The following is a 23435-nucleotide window of genomic DNA, read 5'->3' as shown; positions in this document are numbered from 1 at the left end:
GCCCAGGCTAGAACTTTCTTTTGAACTGAGTGCTCAGAGTACAGTGCATCCCACCACACCTAGGGTACAGTGCTGGGGCTTGGACCCAGGGCTTAGGGACTGCGAGGCAGTCACTCTACCAACTGAGCTACATCCCTAGGCCCAGTTTTTATTTTGAGACAGTCTGTTTATGCAGCCCAGGCTGGTCTTGAACTCACTGTGTAGCCCATACTGACCTTGAACTCACCACCACTTTCTTCTACTTTCCCCGACTCAGTTTCCCCAAGTGCTGGGACTGCAGGCTCTCCCCAGGCCTGGCATGAACTTGAACTTGAAAGCTGAAACAACACCTGAATAGTGAAACTCAACAGTTCTTTCAGACATCAGGCCTGAGTTTAAACCATGGCAGAACCCAGAGCCACACAGAACACGCTGTACTGTGCTACTTCTATTCTGCCACACTTGAACAGAAGTCTACAAACCTTGGTGTAAAAAGCCAGAAAGCAAACTCAGGGGCCAGTCTCTGGTACAGCCACTCAGTCCTGTCACTGTAGGACATTAGCTATCATGGTCAATATGTAAATCTTCAAGCAAGACTGATAACAATCCAGTGGGGGTGGGGGTGCTTGGAGATAGTGCAGAGGACCTGAGATTGGATTCCTAGCACCCATATAGAAAACCAGGCACAACCAGGTGTGCTGGTGCATTCCTTTAATTCCAGCACTTAGGAGGCAGAGGCAGGAAGAGCTCTGTGAGTTCAAGGCCAGCCTGATCTACATAGTGAGTTTCAGACTAACCAGGGCTACATAGCAAGACCTGTCTCAGATTTTATATATACTTGTGTATGTAGATAGGTAGATAGATGGTACATAGATAGAGGATAGATAGATGATATATAGATAGATAGATAGATAGATAGATAGATAGATAGGCAGGCAGACATAGCAACACACATGGATAATCCAAGGGTGATGGGTTGGGAAGACACAATCCCTGGATCTCACTAACCAGCCAGTCCAGCCAATCAGCAAGCTCCAGGTTTAGTGAGAGACCTTGTCTCAAAAAACAAGGTGGAGCATGACTGAGGAAACCACTTTGACGTCAGCCTTTGCCTTCCACACGCTTGGACACACATGTGTGCATACATACCCCCAAAGAAAATTTTCTTTACCAAATCAGGCTGCAGGCCAAGTGGATCTGAAGGCTGACTCCAGCTCTAGAATCTTCCTGTACTCCTTCCCTTTGTGACCTGACATGTGTATTATTGTTTTCACTTGTATGTGTCTGTATTAATATGTACATGTAGGCATAGGTGCCTGCAGAGGCCAAAAGCGGGCATCAGATCCCCTGAGTCACAGGTGAAACTACCTGACAGGGTTGGGACACTGGGTCTGTCCCCTGGAAGAGCAGTATTCACTCTCAGCTGCTGAGCCCTGTCACCAGCTCCTCAACATTTTCCTGTGAACCTTTTCAGATACAAAAGTGAGGTACATTTTCATCACCCTCCTCTTTGCCCAAGATTGTCCCTTTCATCTTTTATCACTAATTTTTTTTAATTCCCATGTTTGCTATCTTAATGCGTTGAGGCAATCAGTTCACAGAACATCCTTGTTTGTATTTTTTGATTGTTTGTACCAGGTGAGAATTAGCTTGAACGCGCTGACAGGGCTTCTGAACTTGTTGGAAGCACTATTTTAATTTTTTAAGTTATTTTATTTTATTATTTCCTGTGTGATGGGAGTTCTGCCTGCAGTGTATGATGTTTATCTGAGCACCACATACATGCCTGATGCCTTCAGAGGCCAGAGGAGGGCATTGTCTCCCCAGGGACTAGAGCAACTGACAGATGTGAGCTGCTAAGTGGGTGCTAGGACTCAAACCCACTTCCTCTGGAAGGGTAGCCAGCGCTCTTAACCACTGAGCCTCTCTCCAGCCCCTTTTGTTTAGTTTTTTACTCGTGATAATAAACTTAACTCTATAACCCATCTAGACTTGGAGGGGATGGGGAAAATGTGGACCCCAAAGCATGGAGCGCCAGTTCTTGCCCCCCTTTCCCCAAGCCTTTATGGCTCTTCTGTGGGAATCCAGAATCTATTCTGTGACAAAGCCACTCTGCAAGCCCAGAAGACAACACATCATCTCAATAGCCTTCATACCAGTCCATTAGTAAAGCAAACATCAGTACCCTTATCTGTAAGACTAAAGGACCAAGGTTCTGGAGACCAAGGATCTAGCTGTCAGTGACTCAGCCCTGGCCTAGAAGGAGCGGGATCTACCTCCCTGAGCACTGCCCTTGTGTAACACTGCCTTCTGTGGCCATAAGTGGTACTACAACTAGATCCCTGCACTGCCCTTGTGTAACACTGCCTTCTGTGGCCATAAGTGGTACTACAACTAGATCCCTGCACTGCCCTTGTGTAACACTGCCCTCTGTGGTGATAAGTGGTACTACAACTAGATCCCTGTCTGGAGCCAATATCTGCGAGTCAACGTAGTAGCCCAAGAACGTGAGGAATGTTGTCAGTGTTGTGCCGCAGGGCAGGCGGTACTTTGACCCAAGACCCTTATTTTATCAGAGCTTGTTCATCCCAGGAAGCTGCAGGCTCCCTTGGCCTGGGGCTCTGGGAGGCAAGCTTCGTCTGCCTGGTGGTGGTGTCTCCCCTACACTTTGCCTTCACCAGCTCCAGTACTCCAAGGATGAGACCAAAAGCAGCTTTGTCCTAGAGGTGGGGGAGCACCGCCTCCATGTCAGCGCCAGCCTGCTGGCTGCTAAGGACAGCCTGGCCAACGTCATCCAGCTGCAGCAGACCTTCTTCCCCCAGGTGCGTGGGGTCCTGGAAGAAAAGAGCTGCGTTTGCGGCTTCGCTTCTGTGGGGACCGGCACAAGCTAGGCTCTGAGGGGGACAGATGGCTGTGTGTCTTACCGCCATTGTCTAGTCACATTCTCCTAGACCCTGGGCATGCTCCAGAAGCTGGGATGTAGCATAGAACAGAGCTATTCGCCTGGCTGTCACTGAATATATAATCTAGAAGGGGCAGGTGACAAAAATCATATACATTACACATATAAATATATATTCACAGTGTCACCTGAGGAGGTGAGACTTTAGCTAACCCTCTATGGCAAGCAAGTCTGGGGGAAAGAGCATTCCATGCTAAGGGCCTGGGGTGGGATGAGCCTGAGAACTATCTAGAAGCCCCTGGACTGGGACAGACAGGCTGAGTGGGGATGGCAGGAGGAAGTGCAGTTGGCAGGTGCTGTGCCCTCCGTGCAAGTTGGATTCGGCTGCTACCACCTTCCTTCCAGGCTCAGGAGGAAACGTCAGGTCCCTGTAGCTGCTGTGCTGAAATTAGCCTGCAGGTGGCAGCAGAGACGAGGGGAAGCAACTAGGCAAGAAGTAAGGTTTCTTACCCAGGGAGGAGCCTGCCTAGCGGTGGCGCTCTCCTGAAGTCCCAGCATGAATGCCATGAGTTACAGGGCAGCCTGGGCTACACAGGGAGACAGAAAAGGAGAGGGAAGGAAGGAGACAATGGGAGCTGTCATTTTTACCTCACTTCATAGACAGGAAACAGAGGCGCAGAGAGGTTAAGGAGCCCTTCCCAGTGACATACTGCGCCATCTGCAGAGCTGGAGGTCCTCTCCCCTCTGTTGCTCACACCCCTACCCTCTCCCTCCTGCTCATGCCTAGGATGCACTTAGCGCTGTGGTTCTGAAAGCCTGGGGGAAAAAAATGATCCACACACAACTCCATTTCCTTCTGGGTGCGTCTCCTCTTCCCGTTTCAAGTGGTATGTGGCTCAGCTCCACACTGGCCACCCCATTCTCTTCCAGCTCAGCACACTTCCTGCGGAGCTGGTCCTGAGGACCGTGTTCCAGAGAGCACAAGGTGCCCACGTCCTGTGCCACATGGTGCTATCGGATGGCAGGGAGGTAGCCCTCAACGGGAGCCTCTCCGATCCCCTCTCTGGGATCTGGGGGACCATCCATCTTCAGGGTGAGCGGCTGAGGGGCAGAAGGCATGGGGTCGTGGATGCTAAGCGCCTGCTTGTCCTTGGTGCTATTCTAGGCCCTGGGGAATCTTCAGGACACAAGATGTCCCAGACCTCAGAAACAACAGGCAGAGAGCCAGAAACCCCCCATGTCAGCAAAATCTCAGAGAGGGTGGGGTCACAGCCTAGTTCATAGAATGTTTAATCCTCAGCACCTTAAAATATAGTGGGGGTAGGGGGAAGATGCCCATAATCCTGACACCACCCCTACAGTCCCCCACCTTCCCATTGCCCCAGCCCCCCCCCAACAGATGCCAGAAGGTCAGGAATTTAAGATCATCCTCAACTTTACAACAGGCTAAGGGGAGGGGCCTCCGCTGATCTCTGCGACCTCTATTGACCTCTGGCTGTCACCTGAAGTCTGATCTGAAGCCTGTGAGCAGCCCACCAAGGTGTGCTCATGGCGGCCAGTCAGGGATCAGGAGCTGATGGCGCTGGTCCTGAGGCCCTGGGGCCAGGGCTGGGGCTCAGAGGCGACTCTGGGTCCCTGTGGGTCAGCTGCTCAGTATCACTGGGATAGGAGGAAAGGAGGACAGAGCTCCCATGGGGATAGTTAGGATGCTCCAAGTGTCATCATGACTGAGCCTGTGGCTTCCGGGTTTTGCAGAGTAGTGAGTGTGTCCGCCTGCACCAGTCACTCCTCTGCCATGACCTCATGTGAACTTGCTGACCCCCTTTCCATCCATCTCCTCAACAGTGGAGTTTGCCCACCAGCTGTCTCTGTCTCTGCCACGGCACTGCAGTCTCCGCCTGTCCTTGGAATATTCTAGAGAAAGCCACCAGGGTGACCTGGCTGTAGCCTGGAACAATAAAGACCAGGTACAGGTAGGCAGTGGGGCAGGAAACCCTAGAGGCCCCACCTTGCTCAGGGATCCTGGCGGGGGGTCAGCCAGTTGTACTAGGGGCTCAAAGGTGGGGACACGGGACCTGGGTTTCGGGCCCACGTGACAAATATAGCAGGTGTGGGCCTGTACCACAATCTATCCTATTTCCAAACCTGCTTGGTGCTGTTACCATCCTTGTTTTCAGAACCTGGCGTTGAAGCACAGCCAGCCAGTCTCCAGCTGGTCTCCCAGGCTCAGCAGATGCCGCTGGGTGGCTCTCACATGCCCCTACCCACCCCGCCCCACCCTGCCCTGCCCCGCCCCAGACCACCCTGCCTATGCACAGAACCTCATCCTAGGAAGCAGGGAGGCTGCAGGCCTCAGGCTTGGCCCACTGGACAGGATGAGGAGGCCCTGTTCAGCAAAGACAGCCCCGTCTTCCAGCATGCCTACTGTGTAACCACTGTAGGAAGCTCTTCGCCTGAGTCTCTGCACCTGCGGAGGCGCTGGGTTTTTTTAAAGGAGACAATGCCAGGCGTGGTGGCGCACGCCTTTAATCCAAGCACTCGGGAGGCAGAGGCAGGCGGATCGCTGTGAGTTCGAGGTCAGCCTGGTCTACAAAGTGAGTCTAGGACAGCCAAGGCTACACAGAGAAACCCTGTCTCGAAAAACCAAAAAAAAAAATTAAAAGGAGACAATGGTTCTGGAGAGGCTCGAAGTTCATTTGCATGATAATCTGCATACTTAGCCACATCCTGGAGGGCTGAGCGGCAAGGCTCCCTAGCCGCCTGTGCACCCCTTACCTGTGTGGCTTCTCTGAGCCACCTTACCACCCGGGAACAGGAGTACATTAGGCAAGCAGAATGCAAGCCATGAATGGGCGTTTTAAAGCTCTCAGGCGGGATAAGCTTCGTGGAGCAAAGGTACAGGGGACTGGCTTTAGAAGGGATGGGGAGATCTTTAAGAGAGATGCGGCCAAGGCCAAGGACCCCAGGAATGTGGGCTTTAGGGCAGCAAGTGCAAAGGCCCTGAGGCCGGGGCTAAGAGGCATACTTCCCATGATGGGTGGGGCAGGACACTCAGGACCCAGAAGGGACTGGCTGACATCTTGTCACCAAGGGAGGGGGACCTTTCTCAGGTTCCTAGTGGGAGGCTCTGAACACCTACAAAGAGGGGCAGAAGTCTCTAGCCCCAACTGCCTCAGGAAGAAGAAGGCAGCCAGTCTTGCCAGCTTCTCCCCTCACAGAGATGGTGACAGTCCTGCTCCTCCCTCATGCAGGTTCAGCGGTCCTGGGATGGAAGCTCACCTGTGACTCTGAACATCACCTGGGGCGACAGGTCCTCTACCCATAGTGTGGCCTGGGATGGCTGCCTAGCTGCCTCACTAGGGCAAGTACGTGCTGGCTCACTGGTGAGCTCTGGGCCTTCCAGCAGGCCTCTGGCTTACCTTCTTGTTCTTGTCAGCTGCAGGGGACCTGGGGCCTGGGCCCACTGCAGGCCTGTGGGGCCTTGACTCAGACCCCGGTCATGTTCAGTGAACAGTTTGATCTCTCCTGGGGCCAACGCCGGCTGCGGCAAAATGTGACCTATGAGGTGAGGCCCAGGGAGCCAGGCTCACCTACAGGGGACCTTAGCACCTATGGGAAATACCAGCCTTCAGGCAGTGTATGTAGTTCTGGGTTCAAGTACTGGCTATGCCATGGCACCTAGGCCACTATTCCTGTGTGAGCCTTGCTTCATCTGAACTGGGTGCGATAGTCATGTCCTACAGGAAGTAGGTCAAGCACGCAGGTTAGTGCTACACACAGTGGAGGGGCCGGTGGTGCTAGGGATCTGCTAGATATGGGGCAGGGGCTGGGGGAGGGCTCGCCTTCCCAGAAAGGGCAGGGCTCAGTATCTCCACTCCAGTGGGCCTAAGCGCAGATCTTCAGAGTGTGGGACAAAAGCCAGCCTGTACTGAGATGGGGACAGCTGGCTCTGAGAGTGTACCCACCTCAACACTTCTACACCCCACCCCTGGGCTTCTGAGACCCCAGCTCTTCTGCGCCCTGAGGTCCTGAAGCTTGCGTCATGGGTTACTGGGTGTGTGTGTGTGTGTGTGTGTGTGTGTGTGTGTGTGTGTGTGTGTGTGTGTGTGCATGGGCTCTGTGGGCATTCTCTCCTATGTGATAAGCCCTATGTCACGACCCACTGTTCCAGAAGCATCAGCTGCCGCAGGAGGACAAGGTCCACGCAGAGGCCACACTAGAGCACATCCTCCCGGCCCGCTGCACCCAGCAGAGCTTCCGGGGGACAGTGGAGACTGACTACACAAGCACTTTACGCCACAGCCTCCACCTGGGGCTCTGCGACTTGCCCAGGGTGAGTGTAGGAGAACCGGGGTCCCCGAGGAGGGGTACCACACCTGGGGCAGTGGCTCTACACTCACCGCCTGCACGGCACCTGCCTTCTCTCAGTCTCTGCCTTATGTGAGAGAAGGAAGACTATATAGGGGAGCTCATGGTGTTCAGGAAGATGTGACACAGACGAGTCACCACCACCATTGCTAAGGCACACACTGGGACCCTTTCCTGCTTTTGTCTCGGGCGTATTGCCGAGTCCCCCACCCCACCATTCTCAGGTCCTGCTATCCATTTGTCTCTTCTTCTTTCCTGACCTTCCTCCTACCCACCCGCCCACCCACCTCCCCTCCCTCCCTCCCTCCCTCCCTCCCTCCCTCCCTCCCTCCCAGGGACCACAGACTCATGTGTAAAGCACAGGCAGAGAGTATTTAGAGCTTAACAAACCATCAAGTCTCTCGCCCTTGCTCGCTCCACTGCACCATGAAAGCAGTGTGTCTGGGCTGAGCGAGAGGTAACGTAGATGCAGCTCTCCTGGAGAGCTTTCCAGAAGCGGAGGAAACCAGGGCAGACCAAAGGTGTATGGGACCAAGCCATTCCCCAGTGCCTCCTTAGCCCTGGAACCTCTGCTGTCTTCTTTCAGGCCCTCTCGTTCTCTGGGGAGCACAGTCTGGACCAGGGTGCACTCCTGCTGAGTTCTCAATACCATCTGGGGCTTGCCCCAGACCCTGACCGGGGCCTGCACTTCAGCCTAACCCTCCACAACCACAGCCGACCTAACGCACCTGAATTCTCTGGGCAGCTGGAGGTAGATGTCCAATGTCTCCTGGATTTTCGTGCCGGCAACCCCACTCCCTGGGCAGCTGCCACACCTAGTGGTCACTGGTGGAACTTCAGTCCTACATCCCGAGCGTCCAGGACTTCCCTTTCACTTAATTGAACCTAGGGGGTCTCTGTCCAGGCCCACAGAGTGCCTCCTCCATCACCTCATGGCTCTTCTTTTCCTATAATCAAGAGATGGCTTCTGTCTTGCTCAAACAGGACAAGGACAGTGTCCTTGTTGGGTTCTTGATAGGGTTCTCTAGAGGAACGGAATGGATAGACCAGGGGTGTGTGTGTGTGTGTGTGTGTGTGTGTGTGTGTGTAGAGGGCATTTTTAGCCTATAGGCTGTGGTTCTGCTAGTCCCACAATGACTGTCTACAAATGGAAGGTCCAAGAAAGCAGTAGTTGCTCAGTCCACCAGGCTGAGATTCTGTATCTGCCATGATCCTGAAGAAGTAGGCTCCAATGCTAGTGAAGGGATGGGTGTGCCATCTAAAGCGAGGGCAAGCAGGCAACGAGAGAGCTTCCTTCTCCCAGGCCCTTCTATAGGCTGCCAGCAGAACGTGGGGTCCAGATTAGAGGGGGCTCTTCCACCCTCAAAATATCTGTATTAAAAGTGGATCTTCCCACTTTAAGTGATTTATTTAAGAACAAAATCCTCACCGTTGTGCCCAGCCACTTAGGTTCTCATCAGCTCCAGATGTAGTCATGTTGATGATCAAGAATGGCCGCCACAGATGGGCATCTCCAGAGGCACGGCCATTTCTAGTCAAGATGTGGAGTCTCTGGGCCTGCCACTGCTTAACCTGCAGCCGGGCCTGCTCTGCCCCAGCATCTATAAACTGGAGCTCCATACAGCTTCCTGGAATCAGAGGCAGAGCAAGGCCTGAGGCCAAGCACTTGGCAGGTCCCTACCCTCCGCTCTCCTTACCCTACTCTGGGTAGTGCACAGCCTTGATCCCTGCACAAGGAAGGTCATTTCAGGGACAGCCCCCCCCCCAGCTATGCCCAGGTCTGTGGGGCCTTGATCCCTGGTCATTAGTAGCCAGGCTGAAGCTGAACTGAAGGTGCCAGCTCCAAGTGGCTACTGGTTGGTTGTCCATGGCTGGTGGCACTGCCCCACGGCCCTTGCCCCAAGCCCCCAGCTTTCCCACCTCTAGCCATGCGGCACTTTGCCTCATGGTCTACTTTAGCCCACTGTGGCCTCAATTCCCCTTGACCTCCTCTCCAAAGATGTCAGAGACTGGTGAATTCAATCTGACTCCTAAGAACTCAAGAGCACCTCTGACCTCTGCTGAGCTTCAGGAGCCACTGTTCCGTGTCATTTTACAGCGAGGAGCGGAGGCTTTACTCAAGGCTGCACAGCTTGTGAGCGGCAGGGCCTAGCCTGGAACACAGAGCAGCAAGGCTAGGGCAGGCATGGCTCCCTTCTCCAGGTTCCTGTACCAGTCTCTTCTTTTCCAATGGTCCCTTCTCCCTGGGACCCTCAAAGCCTTTTATATTGATGCAGTTCATGCACCAGTCATTTGTCCTCAAGGCTGGGTGCTTACAAGGATTTGGGTAAACACAATGACCTCATATGACCCACACGGGCCCCTTCAGCTTGCTAAGATCTTTTTAGTGATTTTGATGAAAACTTAGAAGGTCTGGGCTATAGGGAGAAGCACTTGGCCACTGGGGTTGTCAAAGGAGAGGTGCCTGTAGTCCCCAGACCAGTTGCATCTAAGGAGTGTGCGAAGCCTTGAGTTCTGAGACTCCTGGACAGTGGGTTGCTGGGAAGATGGCTGTCGGGTGGGCTTTGCTATGTTATGCTTCCCCACGAGGTGGGATTCTGAATTGTGGCAAGGGTTGGGGGGGGAAGGTAGGGAAGCCAGCGCTCCTGGGAGAATGGAGTGGGTGTTTTCTGATCCCTTCTCTACCAATTCAGCCTTAGCCCTTCCCCTGAGTCTGGGGTGGGCAAAGGCCAGAGACCCGAGCAGCCCCAGCAGCCAGGCCCACTCAGGCCTCTCTCCCCTGGTTCATAGCTCCAAGGCCCCAGGGCTCAGCGGCTCAGCTTGCTGGGCCACATCTCTAGCTCAGCTTCCCAGAGCGTGGTCCAGCTGGAGGGCAGGACGGAGAAGGAGAAACTAAGGTTGTTGGTGTCCCGGGCCCTGAGCTGTCTTCAGGCTTCTGCCACCCATGTGGAAGGTAAGTGGAGGGTGACGGGTCCCCGAGGCAGCTGGCTAGGCTAGGCCCCACCTTTGTCCAGTAGAGGACTGAGGATTCCTATTCCTGTCCTATTGAGAGCTAAGAAGCATGAATCACCCCACATTTGGAGTGAACTTCCTGTTAACACCTGAACTGATTTTTCTGGGTCAGGTGATGCTGTGACAGGTGAGGAGGGCATAGGGACCGGGGATCGGGGGTGGGAGGGTGGTGCATGGGAGACAGGGGTATCGGGGTATCTGGCTGGGCTATCCAGAAGTGGGTATAAAGTTGGGGCTTGAAGCATGCCAGAAGAAGGGATTTCTTAGGTGGTACAGCTCAAGGCTCTTAAACCCTAATATCTTGAGGTTTCGTGTAGGGCACTGGGAGGCAGGGAGAGAAGGCATGGATGTAACCTCAGCCCCTTCCGGCTTCCAGGCAGCGGAGAAGAGAGTGTGATGGTACGGGCATGTGCCCACCACAAGAGAGCCATAGAGGTGGAGGCCCTGCTCCAGAGCAGTGAGCAACCCACCCAGCATCTGGGGCACCTGACCCTGCAGACAGCTAACCAGAGCCTCCTCCTAGTTGCACACGGCTGTCAAGGGGCCCTGCTAAGCCATATGGAGGTAAGAGGCCCTGGGTGGAGGGCTGTTGGCCAGGAGCCCAGAGTCCTTGAGTGCAACAGTGCCCAGAAAAATCAGAGTGGACAGTTCAGGACAGCCCACACATTCTCCAGGCCCTAGAGGGCCTTTTTCTCTATTTCTCGCCTGTCCCTCTGTCTGTCCCACAGTCCAAGATGGCAGCAATTGGCTCCCTGGTGCAGGCTCAGCTGGAAGAGAGGTTCCAGAAGCTGCATGACTATGTGAGAGGCTTTCAGAACCTGGTGAGTAGTCCCTGAATGGAAACACAGACGGGGGGGGGGGGGGGCGGGTTTGGGGGAGCCCTCTGGCCTGTGCCCCCAGCTCTCCAGCCCAGGCATGCGAGGCTCAAGAGGGCCGTCCCTGTGGTCTTCCCACTGATCTTGGCTTGGTTTTCCTGCCTAGGTACAGCCAATGGGCACCCTGGACAATGCGGCGGAGTGTCTGTTGCAGTTGACCCAGGTGGGGCTAGGTGCTGTTCAGGCAGGTGGCCAGGCGGTGGCCACCTTGTGGGGCCACAGCCAGGCCAGACACTTGCTGGCCGGTAGCCTGCCTCTCTACCTGGAGCAGCTGCAGGTGGAGATGAAACAGCTGGAGAATGAGCTGGAACGTGAGTACAGCAGAGGGCACCACCCTACGCCAGCCCCGGCCCCAGCCCTGGGGGCCTCGGGCCTTCAGACATGTTCTTATACCACTGTCTTGGTCAAGTGTCTGTCAGTGTGCACCAGTGAGGCTTCTGTCCTGGTCGGCACATAGCTCTGGCCTGAGCAAGCTGAGAACACTGAAGGACCATTCCTGGTCCTTACAGCCCCACCCCCACCCCACCCCCCGCCGCCCGAGACCCCTGCCCAGCACTAAAGCAGGTAGTGGGGATGTGCCTCTGACTTGTCTCTGCCCCTAGCTCAAAGTCAGCTGTACCAGTGTCAATGACCACCCAGGAGCACACGGAAGGCCCTCATGGCTGTGACTCACAAGGGGGCAGAGCCGAGTCGGTGATAGGGAAGGGTGCTGGGCTGACGTTCAAAAGCCCGATGCGCAGCATCCGGAGCAATGCCATGTCACACCGAACGCCATCGACTTCCCCAGGGTTGAACTGTGATGTCTGTGACACACGGGGTTTCTACCAGGGTTGTCAGACAGTTTCCCAGCTTCGAGGCAGGAGGCACATTTGCACAATGGGGAGTAGCGAGCCTATCCTATCGTTTCCAGGTGACCAGGTCAGCAGCGAGTGCCCGCTGCATTAGTCTACCCCATCCCCTGCTCCAGGGCACCCGGCCCCTGTCCTCTAGACCTGGGATCTTAGCCATGGCTGGCTTTCCTGGCTCCTGCTTCAGTGGTTTTCATCTGCAGCAGGGGGTCCTGAGGTTTTGGGGTGATTTCCTGTCGTAGATCCCCTGGCCACGCTGAATGAGGCCTACTCGGACGTGATGCTGCGGTCCCTGGATGAGGTGTGGCGACAGCGGGCTGAGGAGGCCAGGCAGTGGCTGCAGGCCTGGCTGTTCAGGCTGCTGGGAACTTGGAAGCTAAGGCCCATCCAGGTGGCCCTGGGAGCCGTGATGGGTACCCTGGAGCTGGTGAGGGTGTGTGTGATAGGGTGGGGGGTGGGGCTGGGCTCAGTGAGGGTGGCTCTGAGGGCTGTCCCTGCTCCCTCCCCCCTCCCCCAGGCCACCCACCATACACTGTCCTGGGCTGAGGCTGAGGTCTCCTGGGCCCTGAGGCAGCTCTGCAAACCTTTGCTGAACATGTTCAGTTACTCAGCCAGGTAAGCCCGGGGGAGGGGGGGGGAGATGGGGGGTTCCTGCTACATGGTGGGGTGGGGGGTGGGCATGACAAATGCCTGTGTCTGGCCCATCATCTCACTCTTAGGGCAACACTGCCTTACAGGCAGCCCTCACTTGACAGGTGGGAAAAGGAGGCTCAGGCTCAGGCTCTGCACCAACTCTGTTCACGTTCTAGTTGGGTTGCAGAAGCCTTAGCGGCGGGCGGGGAAGACATTCTTGGCTGGCAGCCTGGCCTTGGTCTGTCTGATGGGCAGGGTACCAGTCCCTGACCAAGTGCTAGGTGGCACGTGCTGCTGAAAGCAGGGCTCAGAAAAGCAATTGAGGGGGAAAGACATGCACGCAGGTGCAGGCTGGTTAAGAATGGGCCAAGGCGGCTCCCCATTTTGTGTGCGTGATAGGCATTTCTGTGGGCCCACACATGTATGTGGAGGCTTAAGTTAATAGAAGATAATCCGTATTGTTTTTCCACCTTACTCATCGAGGCAGGCTCTCTCAGTCAAACCCAGAGTTTGTTGATAGGGCTAGTCTTGCCAGCCGGCTTGCTCTGGGGATCCGCCTTCTGGGAGTGGAGTTACAAGTGCGTAATGCTCACCTCACATTTATGACATTTCTGAGTATCTGACCTCCAGTCCTTGTGCCTGTGTGGCAAGTGCCTTAACCACTGAGGCGTCTCCCCAGCCCAGAAGTGAGTTTTGAGCAGGCAGTTCTAGGTAGGGTACCCAAATGGTGCAGAGTAGGGGATGGCTGTGTGTGTGTGTGTGTGTGTGTGTGTGTGTGTGTGTGTGTGTGTGTTGTGGCACCGTGGTACCTGTTTGAAGAATTGTAAGGAAGCCAAGAGGACTTGGACAGATTCCAAATGGCCTAGGGTGGTGGTCGTGGCTTCTTCTTGGAGATGGCACATACACAAGGGTTTGGGCCCAAGGGAAGGTGTATCTCTGTGTATTTCAAAAGTTCAGTCCCATTGTCCCACATGTTGAGGAGAGACTATGGAAATGCGGAGTGTAGAGCCCTAGTTTTGCGCGATGTGGCTGGCTGGGTGATTGCTGGAAAAATGGCGACATGGAAGGGTTGAGAGGGGGTCAGAAGACAGCTGTGTTTTTAAGGTCAGCCTGGACTTAGGTGGTAAAAACGGTCTGTCCAGTGCGGCGTAAGCAGACCTGTAGCGGCTTGAGTCACAGGAATTATTTTCATATTCTGGGGGGCTGAATCTTGGTGGGGGGGGGGCTGGCACATTAGGTTCTGTTGGATGAGAAAGAATTAGGCAAGGAGAAGTTGCGGAAAAGAGGCAGCCTCCCAGGAAGGAGCGCCTGAAAGTGCCTGCAGTTCCCTCCTATCCCAGCAGGTGGCAGCATTTCCTGGGTTTGGAAAACCGTGGGCCTACCTAAATCTTGGTTTGGACTCTTACTCTGCCTCAATTTCCCCACCAATAAATTTGGAACATACCTCCTAGGAAAACGAATGGAGAGACAACGTTTGTGTAGGACGAAGATGGGACTGATGGGGCTTTCTTGTTGTATCCCCCCCCCCCCCCCCCCGCTTCCCTTTGGCTGGATTCCTGTTCTAAGCCTGTATACCAACGACACAGCATCCCGAGGTGGATTTGCCTCCCTGGTGTTTATGCTCTTCCCCATTACCTCACTGCCCCCTGGAGTACACAATACTGCAGGGTCTTGGTGCATCTTAGGAGGCTTGCCCAAACAGGCAGGCCCTCTCTAAGGGGACAGCTGCTGTGATCCCTTCTCCCTGCACTTCAGGGACAGGATGTGAGCTCAGCGACACATCCCAACTTGCTAGGGAGCCCAGCTCCTCTGTGTCCCTTCCAGGAACTGCTCTGTGGTGGTAAGGCTGCCACTCCTGGCAGTGGGGGATGAGCCCCTGGATGCGGCCCGGGTGGTCAGTTACCTGGTGGAAGAGAAACTCCTCTGGCCGCTCCGCAGACTGTATGAGACTAATGTGCTGGCTGAGTTCTACGGGTTCCTGCTGCGGCGGCGACTACTGAGGAGGCCCTTCAAGTGTGAGTCCCCCCTGGCTGGTCTACTTCCTGGGAAGCCCTCTGCCTGTGGAGTGGAAGGCCTAGCAAGCCCTATAGGGCCTGATGACAAGCAGCCACAGGAAAAACGTGCCAAGCCCTGTGGCATCCCCATGAGTCCCTGGGGTTGGTGAGGTCATCTAGGGCTATAGACCCTGCCTGGATTTTTGTCCCAAATATAAGTCCTGTGCCTGGCTAAGGGGGAGTACGCGGAGGCTGGGGGCTCCTGAGGCCAGCCCTCTCCCAGGGGGCCTTGATGGAGGAGGAATATCGGGCAGAGCTCCAGTTGTGGCTGGAAGGCTGCTAATTGAGTGCAGGCTTACTGGGGAGTCTGTAGTGTCTGCAGTCTGGGGCCCCAGGATGCCCCTGGGAGGCCCTGGGAAGCCTGTTTCTGGCTTACACTGCTGTATAACTTCTTTAGCCTCAGTTTCCTCCTGTGGGGAGTAGAGGGGGATACCATGGCTGGCTGGTGTGGGCTATAAGCATGCTGTCTGAACACAAGGCCTTGCCGCCAAGGAGGCTCAACATCAGGCTTGGCATGGAGCGCCTTGCTGTGTGATGGCACTGCTGAGCTCAGCATCTAGGGAGAGTCCCCAGACTTGGGAGCACACTTGTTCCTCGGAGGCAAGTTTACACTCAGTGTTGAGCTGGCCTGGCCTCTTCTCAGATCGTGCTGTGGTGGCCGGCGCCAGGTACATGGTGACCTTTGATGGGCAGGTGTGGGGCCTGGGTCCCCGCTGTGGCAGCTTCCTGCTGGCCAAGGACCTCACTCAGCAAACCTTCTCCCTGATGCTGAGCCGCACGAGCTCCGGGTTCACAGCCCTCCGTGCACAGCTGAACCACACAGCCCTCGTTCTGTATCCTAGCCTAAAGGTGAGTGCACAGGAGGAGGAGGAGGGGCTCCCTGGAGCCTCTTGTCTATATGTCGCCTAAAGGTTTGATGCTGGAGTGACTCATGCTTACCCATGTGCATCCACAGGCTTACAAGCTCTATGACACTGCCTTGCCTGGGGAGGGCTGCTGGGATTTAGACCCATCTCCTGCTGTGCTTAACAATGGGCCCTGGGTTGAGCTGAGCAGCGAGAATGGTGTATCTGTCTCCTGTGACGTGCCCGGAGGCCTGTGCAGCCTGACCCTGGGCCTGTGGCACCATGGTACGTTGGGCCTTTTCTAGCTGCTCCATGGCCAGACTCCAGGCCTGAGGGTGATGTCCCCTTTCTCAGTAGCACCACTGTTGGCCTCCCTGGTGGAGAAGAAGAACATAGGCCAATGGAAAGAGCTAGAAATAAGCTCTTTGCTGACTGATCACTTCGCTGCTTGGGTGGCAGGGACCGATGGTCTCCTTTCACTTCTCAGTCCTGGTGGTTCCTGTCCCATTACAACAGATGACCCAGCAAAGGCTGGGTGACTCAGCACTACTCCCGGGGCCAGGATCTGGGCCAGGGCTTCTGACCTGGCTTGGCTCTCTTCCCTGGGGAGAGTCCATATACAGTGAAGTCAGAAACATGCAGCTATGCTCCAAGAGGTGCCCTGGAAAGCTCTCTAGGTGGCTCTGTGGGTTGGGACAGTGGGAAAAGCACCACAAGGCACAGATCCCCTTTTCCCTCCCTACTCCTGAGGGCTCTGGTGTCGTGGGGAGAGGGAGGCTTTCCCAACAGGTCCTCCTGCCCTACAGGAACATCTGCTGGCCTTCTGGGTACCAACGACAATGAGGCAGATGATGAGCTAATGCTGCCAGATGGCACAGAAGCTGCCAGCCTGGAGGAGCTCACCCAGGCCTGGCAGGTAAGCTGCGGTCAACCCCTTTCTGCCAAGTCTACCCCTAAGCTCGGTAGAGGGCACTGCACAGGTGCAGGGCAAAGCACGAGCCCTCTTGCTCTACTCAAGGATACAGCCATCTCTTGCTGTGGCTCATGCCCACCAGATAGTGTGCCCAAGAGAAAAGTGTGTGTGGAGTACTAAGGCGTGTGCGTGTTTCCATCCAGGTGGGGGAGAACTGTGCTCCGGTACAGCAGGCAGAGCAGCCATGTTCAGGACACAGCAGCACCTGCCAGGCCTTCTTCCAAGAGCGCTGGTCTAGCCTGGGCTACTGCTTCCAGGTGGTGAGTCTAGGCTGAGCCTGGCCAGAGGCCACTCCGCAGAGAAGCCACAGGGCGAAAGGAGCCTGATCTAACCTGTGCCCTTCCAAGAGTGCAGTGGGCAAGCGCAGTGATGGGCTGGCTTTGGTTTCAGGTGGACCCTGCCCCATTCCTCAGACTGTGTGTCCAGGACACCTGTGACCCTAAGGATCTCCAACCCGCCTGCTCCCTGGCAGGTGCCTACATCCACCTGTGTGCCCAGGACTCTGTGCCCTTGGCCCTTCCTCTGCAGTGTGGTGAGTTCTCATTCTGGTCTAGCCTTGGGTAACCAGTACCATCCTGTGAGCTCCTAAAGGGCTGACAAGTGCTCACTTCCACGGTGAGCACAGGGGCCTAACAGAGCTATGTGTAATGTCGTTTTTATGAAAAAAGCTAGTCTAGTTGGCAGGGGCAGGAGGCCAGCATGGCCTACATTAGCAATACTCTGTCTCAATAAAACCAAAGAGAGCTGGAGAGATAGCTCTGTGGTTAAAAATTCTTGCAAAGGACCTGGGTTCAGTTCCCAGCACCCACAAGGTGGCTCACAACTGCCACAGGAATGAATGACCTCACTTCCACAGACACCAGACACACACAGTATACAGGCATACATGTGAGCAGAACACTCATACATAGAAAATAAAGATTAATACAGTTTGTTAAAATTAAAGAGCAAACAAACAAAAAAGGTCAGCATGAGTAGAAGCCCCAGAACCAGGAAAAAAATATGACTGAAATGGAGTATCTGTGATAATAGTTCTGGGAGGTCAGAGGCAGGTGGATCTCCCAGCTCACTGCCAGCCAGCCTAGGCCTAACTAGGCTAGCTCTGGGCCACTGAGAGACCCTGTCAAAAAAATTTTTTTTCCTGAGGGATAAAGAGATAATACCTGAGACTATTGCCACCAAGCCAGGTGTCTCAAGCACCCTAAGGACCCTCAGAACCTTGTACATCCAGAACCTGTAATAAAAGCTCTGAGGTGACCCTGACATGGACTGGCAGCTCACAGCACATTTGCTTCTTCATCTAACACACAAGTCACAACTGCAGTGAGCAGCAGTGGGGAATGCCTGAGACCATGACATCCTGGACTCGGGGGCAGCCTGGGACTCTTAAAAGCAATGAAAGAAGATGTTCAAAGATGAGCAGCAGGCTAAAAGAAATTTCTGAGAGTAATGTAAGAGTCAGGCGCATGACACTCAAGTTAAAGTGTAAAACGTCCGAAGAGAAAAGTTAGTGAAATGGAAAATATGAGTCACAGCGTGGTGGGAGCACCTGGTGTGTGACCCGGGTTTGGCGTGAGGACCAATAAGAGAGTAAGAACTCTGAGGCTAGAGCCCTTAGTCACGAGAGGTATGGTGTCTCAGGTACTCTTACTAGGACCATACCAGGACCTGTCAGAGCACAGCTGCAGAACCAAAGGGGACAGATAGGCGTGGTCTAGATGTAGGAAGAGATTCCATCTCAACCAGAAGATGGGCAGTGCCTGAGGAGCCACTCTGGCAGTTGCCCTCTGACCTCCACATGGGTGCACCTATGTACAGGTGGTGGTTTTGCTTGCAGTCGGCCCACCCCTAGCCTGTGCGGACTTCAAGGTAGCTACTGGGATCCCAGCTTCCCCTGGGAGTGGGAGGGGGAGGGCAGAGCTTGTCTGCGGGACTACTTTGGGGGCTGCTTTCTGTCCCGTCCTGTGTTGTGCTCTGAGCACTGGTGGAGTTTGGGTATCTGATTCGAAGAGGAACCACAGGAGGCTGGGCTGCCGACCACAGCACCACAGCGTCTCACAGCCCAGAATATCCAGACTTAGAGAAGAGATCCGAGGGCCCCCAGCAGGCTGAGCCAGGAAGAGTCCTTCCGTATGCTTAGGAGGTGTGCAAAGACCCTGCAGACACTCAATGTTCATGAAAAGAGATTGTGTGCTCAAAGCAACAAGATAGCCTGGAAACCAACCTTCAAGAGACAAAGCCTTTAAATTCCTTGACAAGGGCATTTAAATGCTGTCCTCCTAATGTACAATAAACAGATTATCGTTGTTAAAGAAACTCACAAGATCGGGGCTGGAGAGGTGGCTCAGAGGTTAAGAGCACTGTCTGCTTTTCCAGAGGAACTGGGTTCAATTCCCAGCAACCACATGGTGGCTCACGACCATCTATAGTGAGATCTGATGCCCTCTTCTGGTGTGCATGTGTACATGCAGATACACAAAATTAATAAATAAATCTTTAAAAAAAACTCACAATATCATGAAAATGAAAATAACAAAAAGAACCCAATGTCTAAGACAAAAACTACAATAACTGGATGGGAAGATTCGATGGAAGAGTTGAGCAGCTGACTTGGATTCTGAGAAATAAAATGGAAAGCCAAGGGGGGAGGCTCTGTGGGCAAAGCACTTGGCACAAGTGAGAGGACCTGACCTGATCCCCTGAACCAACGCAAAACCAAGCGGAAGCACAGCCAGGCCGGTCTCTGGGGCTCCTTGGACCCGAGGCTGACCCCAGGCCTCCATACTCAACAAGCACACACAGAAGGATGTGAAACCCCAGTTATCAGGAAAGGAAATCCAAATCGATAGCTAGGAAAGGGAAATTCAGACTTGAGCAGAGATAGATGGGACACGAAGTGGAAAACGAGCAAAATCCATAAAACAAACTTGTAGTTATATTAATAAGAGAAGACTCAAATAACTGAGATCAGAAAGGAAGTGTAAAAATCTAGGCAGACAGAACTAAGGAAACGGGAAAGGTGATTTAAAAATAAAAGCTAGTCAGTGAGATGGCTCAGCAGGTAAAGTCACCATTGGCGAGCTGCTTGGCTTCAGGACAGCCTGGGGTAATGAGATCCTGTCTCAATCAATCAAGAACGGAATCCAGCTTAATTTATGGAGGCTATCTGCAGTGGTCCTGTGCAGTTCTCCTGGGGTCTATGCCCATGAGCACATGGGGCCCCTGCCCCAGCAGCTCACCAGCCACCTGTGACGGCTGGTTTCTCCTGAAGTAGAGAGAGTCATCTATCTGGATGTTCTAGAACCATCTGAATGTCAGCAGCACATTCACAGTCTGGATCCCTCGGCATTCAGGTCCAGCCTGACCTATGTTTTCTCTCTCCCCCTGCACTGGCTCAGGCATATCCTCCCCTGCACTGGCTCAGGTATATCCTCCCCTGCACTGGCTCAGGCATATCCTCCCCCTGCACTGGCTCAGGTATATCCTCCCCTGCACTGGCTCAGGCATATCCTCCCCCTGCACTGGCTCAGGTATATCCTCCCCCTGCACTGGCTCAGGCATATCCTCCCCCTGCACTGGCTCAGGCATATCCTCCCCCTGCACTGACTCAGGCATATCCTCCCCCTGCACTGGCTCAGGCATATCCTCCCCCTGCACTGGCTCAGGCATATCCTCCCCTGCACTGGCTCAGGCATATCCTCCCCTGCACTGGCTCAGGTATATCCTCCCCCTGCACTGGCTCAGGCATATCCTCCCCCTGCACTGACTCAGGCATATCCTCCCCCTGCACTGGCTCAGGCATATCCTCCCCCTGCACTGGCTCAGGCATATCCTCCCCTGCACTGGCTCAGGCATATCCTCCCCTGCACTGGCTCAGGCATATCCTCCCCCTGCACTGGCTCAGGCATATCCTCCCCCTGCACTGACTCAGGCATATCCTCCCCCTGCACTGGCTCAGGCATATCCTCCCCTGCACTGGCTCAGGCATATCCTCCCCTGCACTGGCTCAGGCATATCCTCCCCTGCACTGGCTCAGGTATATCCTCCCCCTGCACTGGCTCAGGCATATCCTCCCCCTGCACTGACTCAGGCATATCCTCCCCCTGCACTGGCTCAGGCATATCCTCCCCTGCACTGGCTCAGGCATATCCTCCCCTGCACTGGCTCAGGCATATCCTCCCCTGCACTGGCTCAGGCATATCCTCCCCTGCACTGGCTCAGGCATATCCTCCCCTGCACTGGCTCAGGCATATCCTCCCCTGCACTGGCTCAGGCATATCCTCCCCTGCACTGGCTCAGGCATATCCTCCCCTGCACTGGCTCAGGCATATCCTCCCCCTGCACTGGCTCAGGCATATCCTCCCCTGCACTGGCTCAGGCATATCCTCCCCCTGCACTGACTCAGGCATATCCTCTGCTCCCAGAGCCTCAGGTGTTGACCCCCCAGCTCTTCCCTTTGGTGGGGTGTTAAATCTTGGTCTTCACTCATGCCAAGAAGCCCTTGGCAAATTCTTTTTAGTTTTCAGTGCCTCTGTGGGTGGGTGGGTGAGTTTTGGTGCCTACACACTGTCCCTCAGTATGAAAGGGACCACCGCACCCTGCCTGCTGTGCTTACAAGAGGGGGAGGTGGTGATGGGTGGGTGAGTTTTACTTCAGGAAAGGGCGGGCCTCCTTTCTAGGCCTCACACACTACTTTACATCTCTTTTATTACAGTGTGACAGTTTGCCCAAGGCAATACAAGGCTGCCAAAGAAGTCAAGCTCCTCGCCCTCTACCCAAATCCTAGTTCCTGGGCGAGGTCAGGTTCTTGGCTGGAAGAGACCCACTAGTGCCGCAGGCCAGAAAACCCAAGCGGAAAATTGCACTTGCTGCCAAGCTCACAGATAGGAGGAGCTGAGAACATGCCCCACTTTCCCAGTGTCTCTGGGGCTGAGAGACTCCCGGCTGGTCCAGGGAATTCATTCTCAAACTTCCCTGGGAGGCAGCCAGGCCAAGGGACACACCTCGGGGAAGACACGCCACACCAGCACCCACACTTGCGCAAACTACGGCTTCACTCACCCAGCAACCGTTTCTGCAGCCTGAGCCTTGAGAAGGCTGTGACCACGTGGACGCAAGGCTGCCTGGCACAGCCGTTCCCTGCCACCCTGGGGGAACCAAACGGTCTCAAGACTTCTGACCCAGGAGCTTTCTTCTTCGCGAGGGACTCACGGGATGCTTCTAGGGCTTTGGGAGAAGGCTCCTTTTCAAAGGGCATGTGACATAAATACGTGGGGGCTTGGGCCACGGGGCAGCAGAGTTTTTTGTTGTTTGTTTCTCTTGGGAAATGGGCCTTTTTCTTGACTTTTCAATTGCAAAATAAAGCTGCAGAAACCAGGAGTGTCTCTGGGACGGACTGCTGGGGCTGACCAGCCCTAGCGCCAGAGCAGAGGCTCTGGTGGCCGTGAGCCTGCCTACCACAAGGGGGCACCCTAGAGCCCTGTCTACACCAAACCCTCTTTCGTTTATTCCCAGGGCTTTGTACAGGCTATGGCTAGCCTTCTTCTGCTCAGCCTTTGAACGGGAGGGGCTTGGGTGTGTGCCACCAGAAATGGGACAAAGAGAAGGGCAGGCGGGCAGGCCACAAACTTAGCCAACCCTGGTGCACAACAGGTGCCTAGAAAAACGATCTACAGAGCAGAGGGAAGTGAGGCCAATCCTGCTCACCTTCCAGAACAGGGTTCGCAGCCTTCATAATGGGCTTTGATCCCCATGTTGTGATGACCACCCCCCCCCCCCCCCCGCCAACCATAAACTTACTTTGTCGCTACTTCATAACTGTAGTTTAGCTACATAACTGTTATGAGTTGTAAATAAGTGATAAGCAGGATATCTGATATGTGGCCCCTGTGAAAAGATCGCCCCACCCCCAAAAGGGTCTTGGTCCACAGGCTGAGAACCGCTGCACTAATAGGAGGAGTGGGGGCCTGGGATGCTCTGACTGACCGAGTGCCTGCATCTTGTCCCAGTTCCATCCATCCTCCGTGACCTTAAACTGCTCAGGATGTTTTGAAAGATGTTTGACCTTTTCTCAGACCTTATAGTAGCCCAATGAGGAATGTATGTCCTGCCTAGTCCCCTCACTTAAGGAAGCCAGCCTGCCTCCCAGAGCTATCTATCATGGGCCCACTCACCCCACTTGGAGTCACGGCTCAGCAGGCAAAGGCTCTTCCTCCCAAACTTGAGAGCCAGCATTCAATCCGCAGGACCGATATGGTAGAACTGACTTCCACATGTACACCAAGGTAGCACCCCGCCCTGCAAAACATCCCAAGCTGCAATGTGCAGGGATTACTAATGCATTGTAAGTTATAAGCAGACGCCAGGTTCCATCAGAAGGTACACCCGCAGCAGAAGAGGTAGCTCAGCAGGCAAAAGTGCGTCTTGCTCAAACTCAAGGCCCTGAGTTCAGAGCCCAAGCACCCCTGTGAAAAGCTGAGTGTGACCGCATGCTTGCTGATGCTAGTGCTGTGGGGGACAGACACAGAATACCTGCTGCAGCTTGCTGGCAGCCAGCCTAGCTCTAGGTTCATTGAGACACCCTGCCTCAATGGAAAAAGGCAGAGTGATGGAATAGGTCGCCGGATGGCTTCCTCCAGCCCCTACACGAGCATCAATGCACACGCCTGCACATAAGTGCACACAACACATACAAACAGAAATGTGCCCTCAGAGGCTGTGGAGATGACCAGTTGGCAAAGTGGCTGTCGTGCAAGCACAAGGACCTGAGTTCAGATCCTGACCATGCATGTAAAAAACTGGGCATGGTAGCAAGTGGCTGGCATCTTAGTGCTGAGGAGGTAGAGACAGGGGGCTCCCTGGGGCTTGCTGGACAGCTAGTCTTGTCCAGTTGGTGAGCTCCAGGCTCAGTGAGAGAGACCCTGTCCCAGCACCCATGATGGGTGAG

The 23435-nt window shown here is 54.6% G+C and overlaps 1 protein-coding gene across 1 annotated transcript in view; it reads left to right on the top strand.

Annotated features, from left to right (window-relative positions):
• LOC311586289 (uncharacterized protein) overlaps positions 1-22115 on the top strand; it is a gene marked incomplete at its 5' end in the record, with an annotated part of 116120 nt that extends 94005 nt beyond the window's left edge. Inside the window, 20 exons of the mRNA XM_084762260.1 lie at positions 2661-2801; positions 3812-3974; positions 4727-4848; positions 6133-6246; positions 6318-6446; positions 7053-7214; positions 7836-8000; positions 10040-10202; positions 10638-10825; positions 10990-11082; positions 11243-11447; positions 12227-12411; positions 12502-12599; positions 14442-14632; positions 15315-15520; positions 15627-15801; positions 16323-16432; positions 16633-16749; positions 16880-17021; positions 21204-22115. Of these exons, the coding sequence (XP_084618386.1) occupies positions 2661-2801; positions 3812-3974; positions 4727-4848; positions 6133-6246; positions 6318-6446; positions 7053-7214; positions 7836-8000; positions 10040-10202; positions 10638-10825; positions 10990-11082; positions 11243-11447; positions 12227-12411; positions 12502-12599; positions 14442-14632; positions 15315-15520; positions 15627-15801; positions 16323-16432; positions 16633-16749; positions 16880-17021; positions 21204-21208 (2874 nt within the window). The 3' untranslated portion in view covers positions 21209-22115. The remainder of the gene's footprint in view (positions 1-2660; positions 2802-3811; positions 3975-4726; positions 4849-6132; positions 6247-6317; positions 6447-7052; positions 7215-7835; positions 8001-10039; positions 10203-10637; positions 10826-10989; positions 11083-11242; positions 11448-12226; positions 12412-12501; positions 12600-14441; positions 14633-15314; positions 15521-15626; positions 15802-16322; positions 16433-16632; positions 16750-16879; positions 17022-21203) is intronic.
• Between the last annotated feature and the right edge of the window lie 1320 nt (positions 22116-23435).

Source organism: Acomys minous (genome assembly GCF_964271855.1).
Source record: "Acomys minous genome assembly, chromosome: 16".
NCBI lineage: Eukaryota > Metazoa > Chordata > Mammalia > Rodentia > Muridae > Acomys > Acomys minous.
The sequence above is the reverse complement of the archived record's forward strand: the minus strand, read 5'-3'. Positions and strand labels throughout refer to the sequence as shown.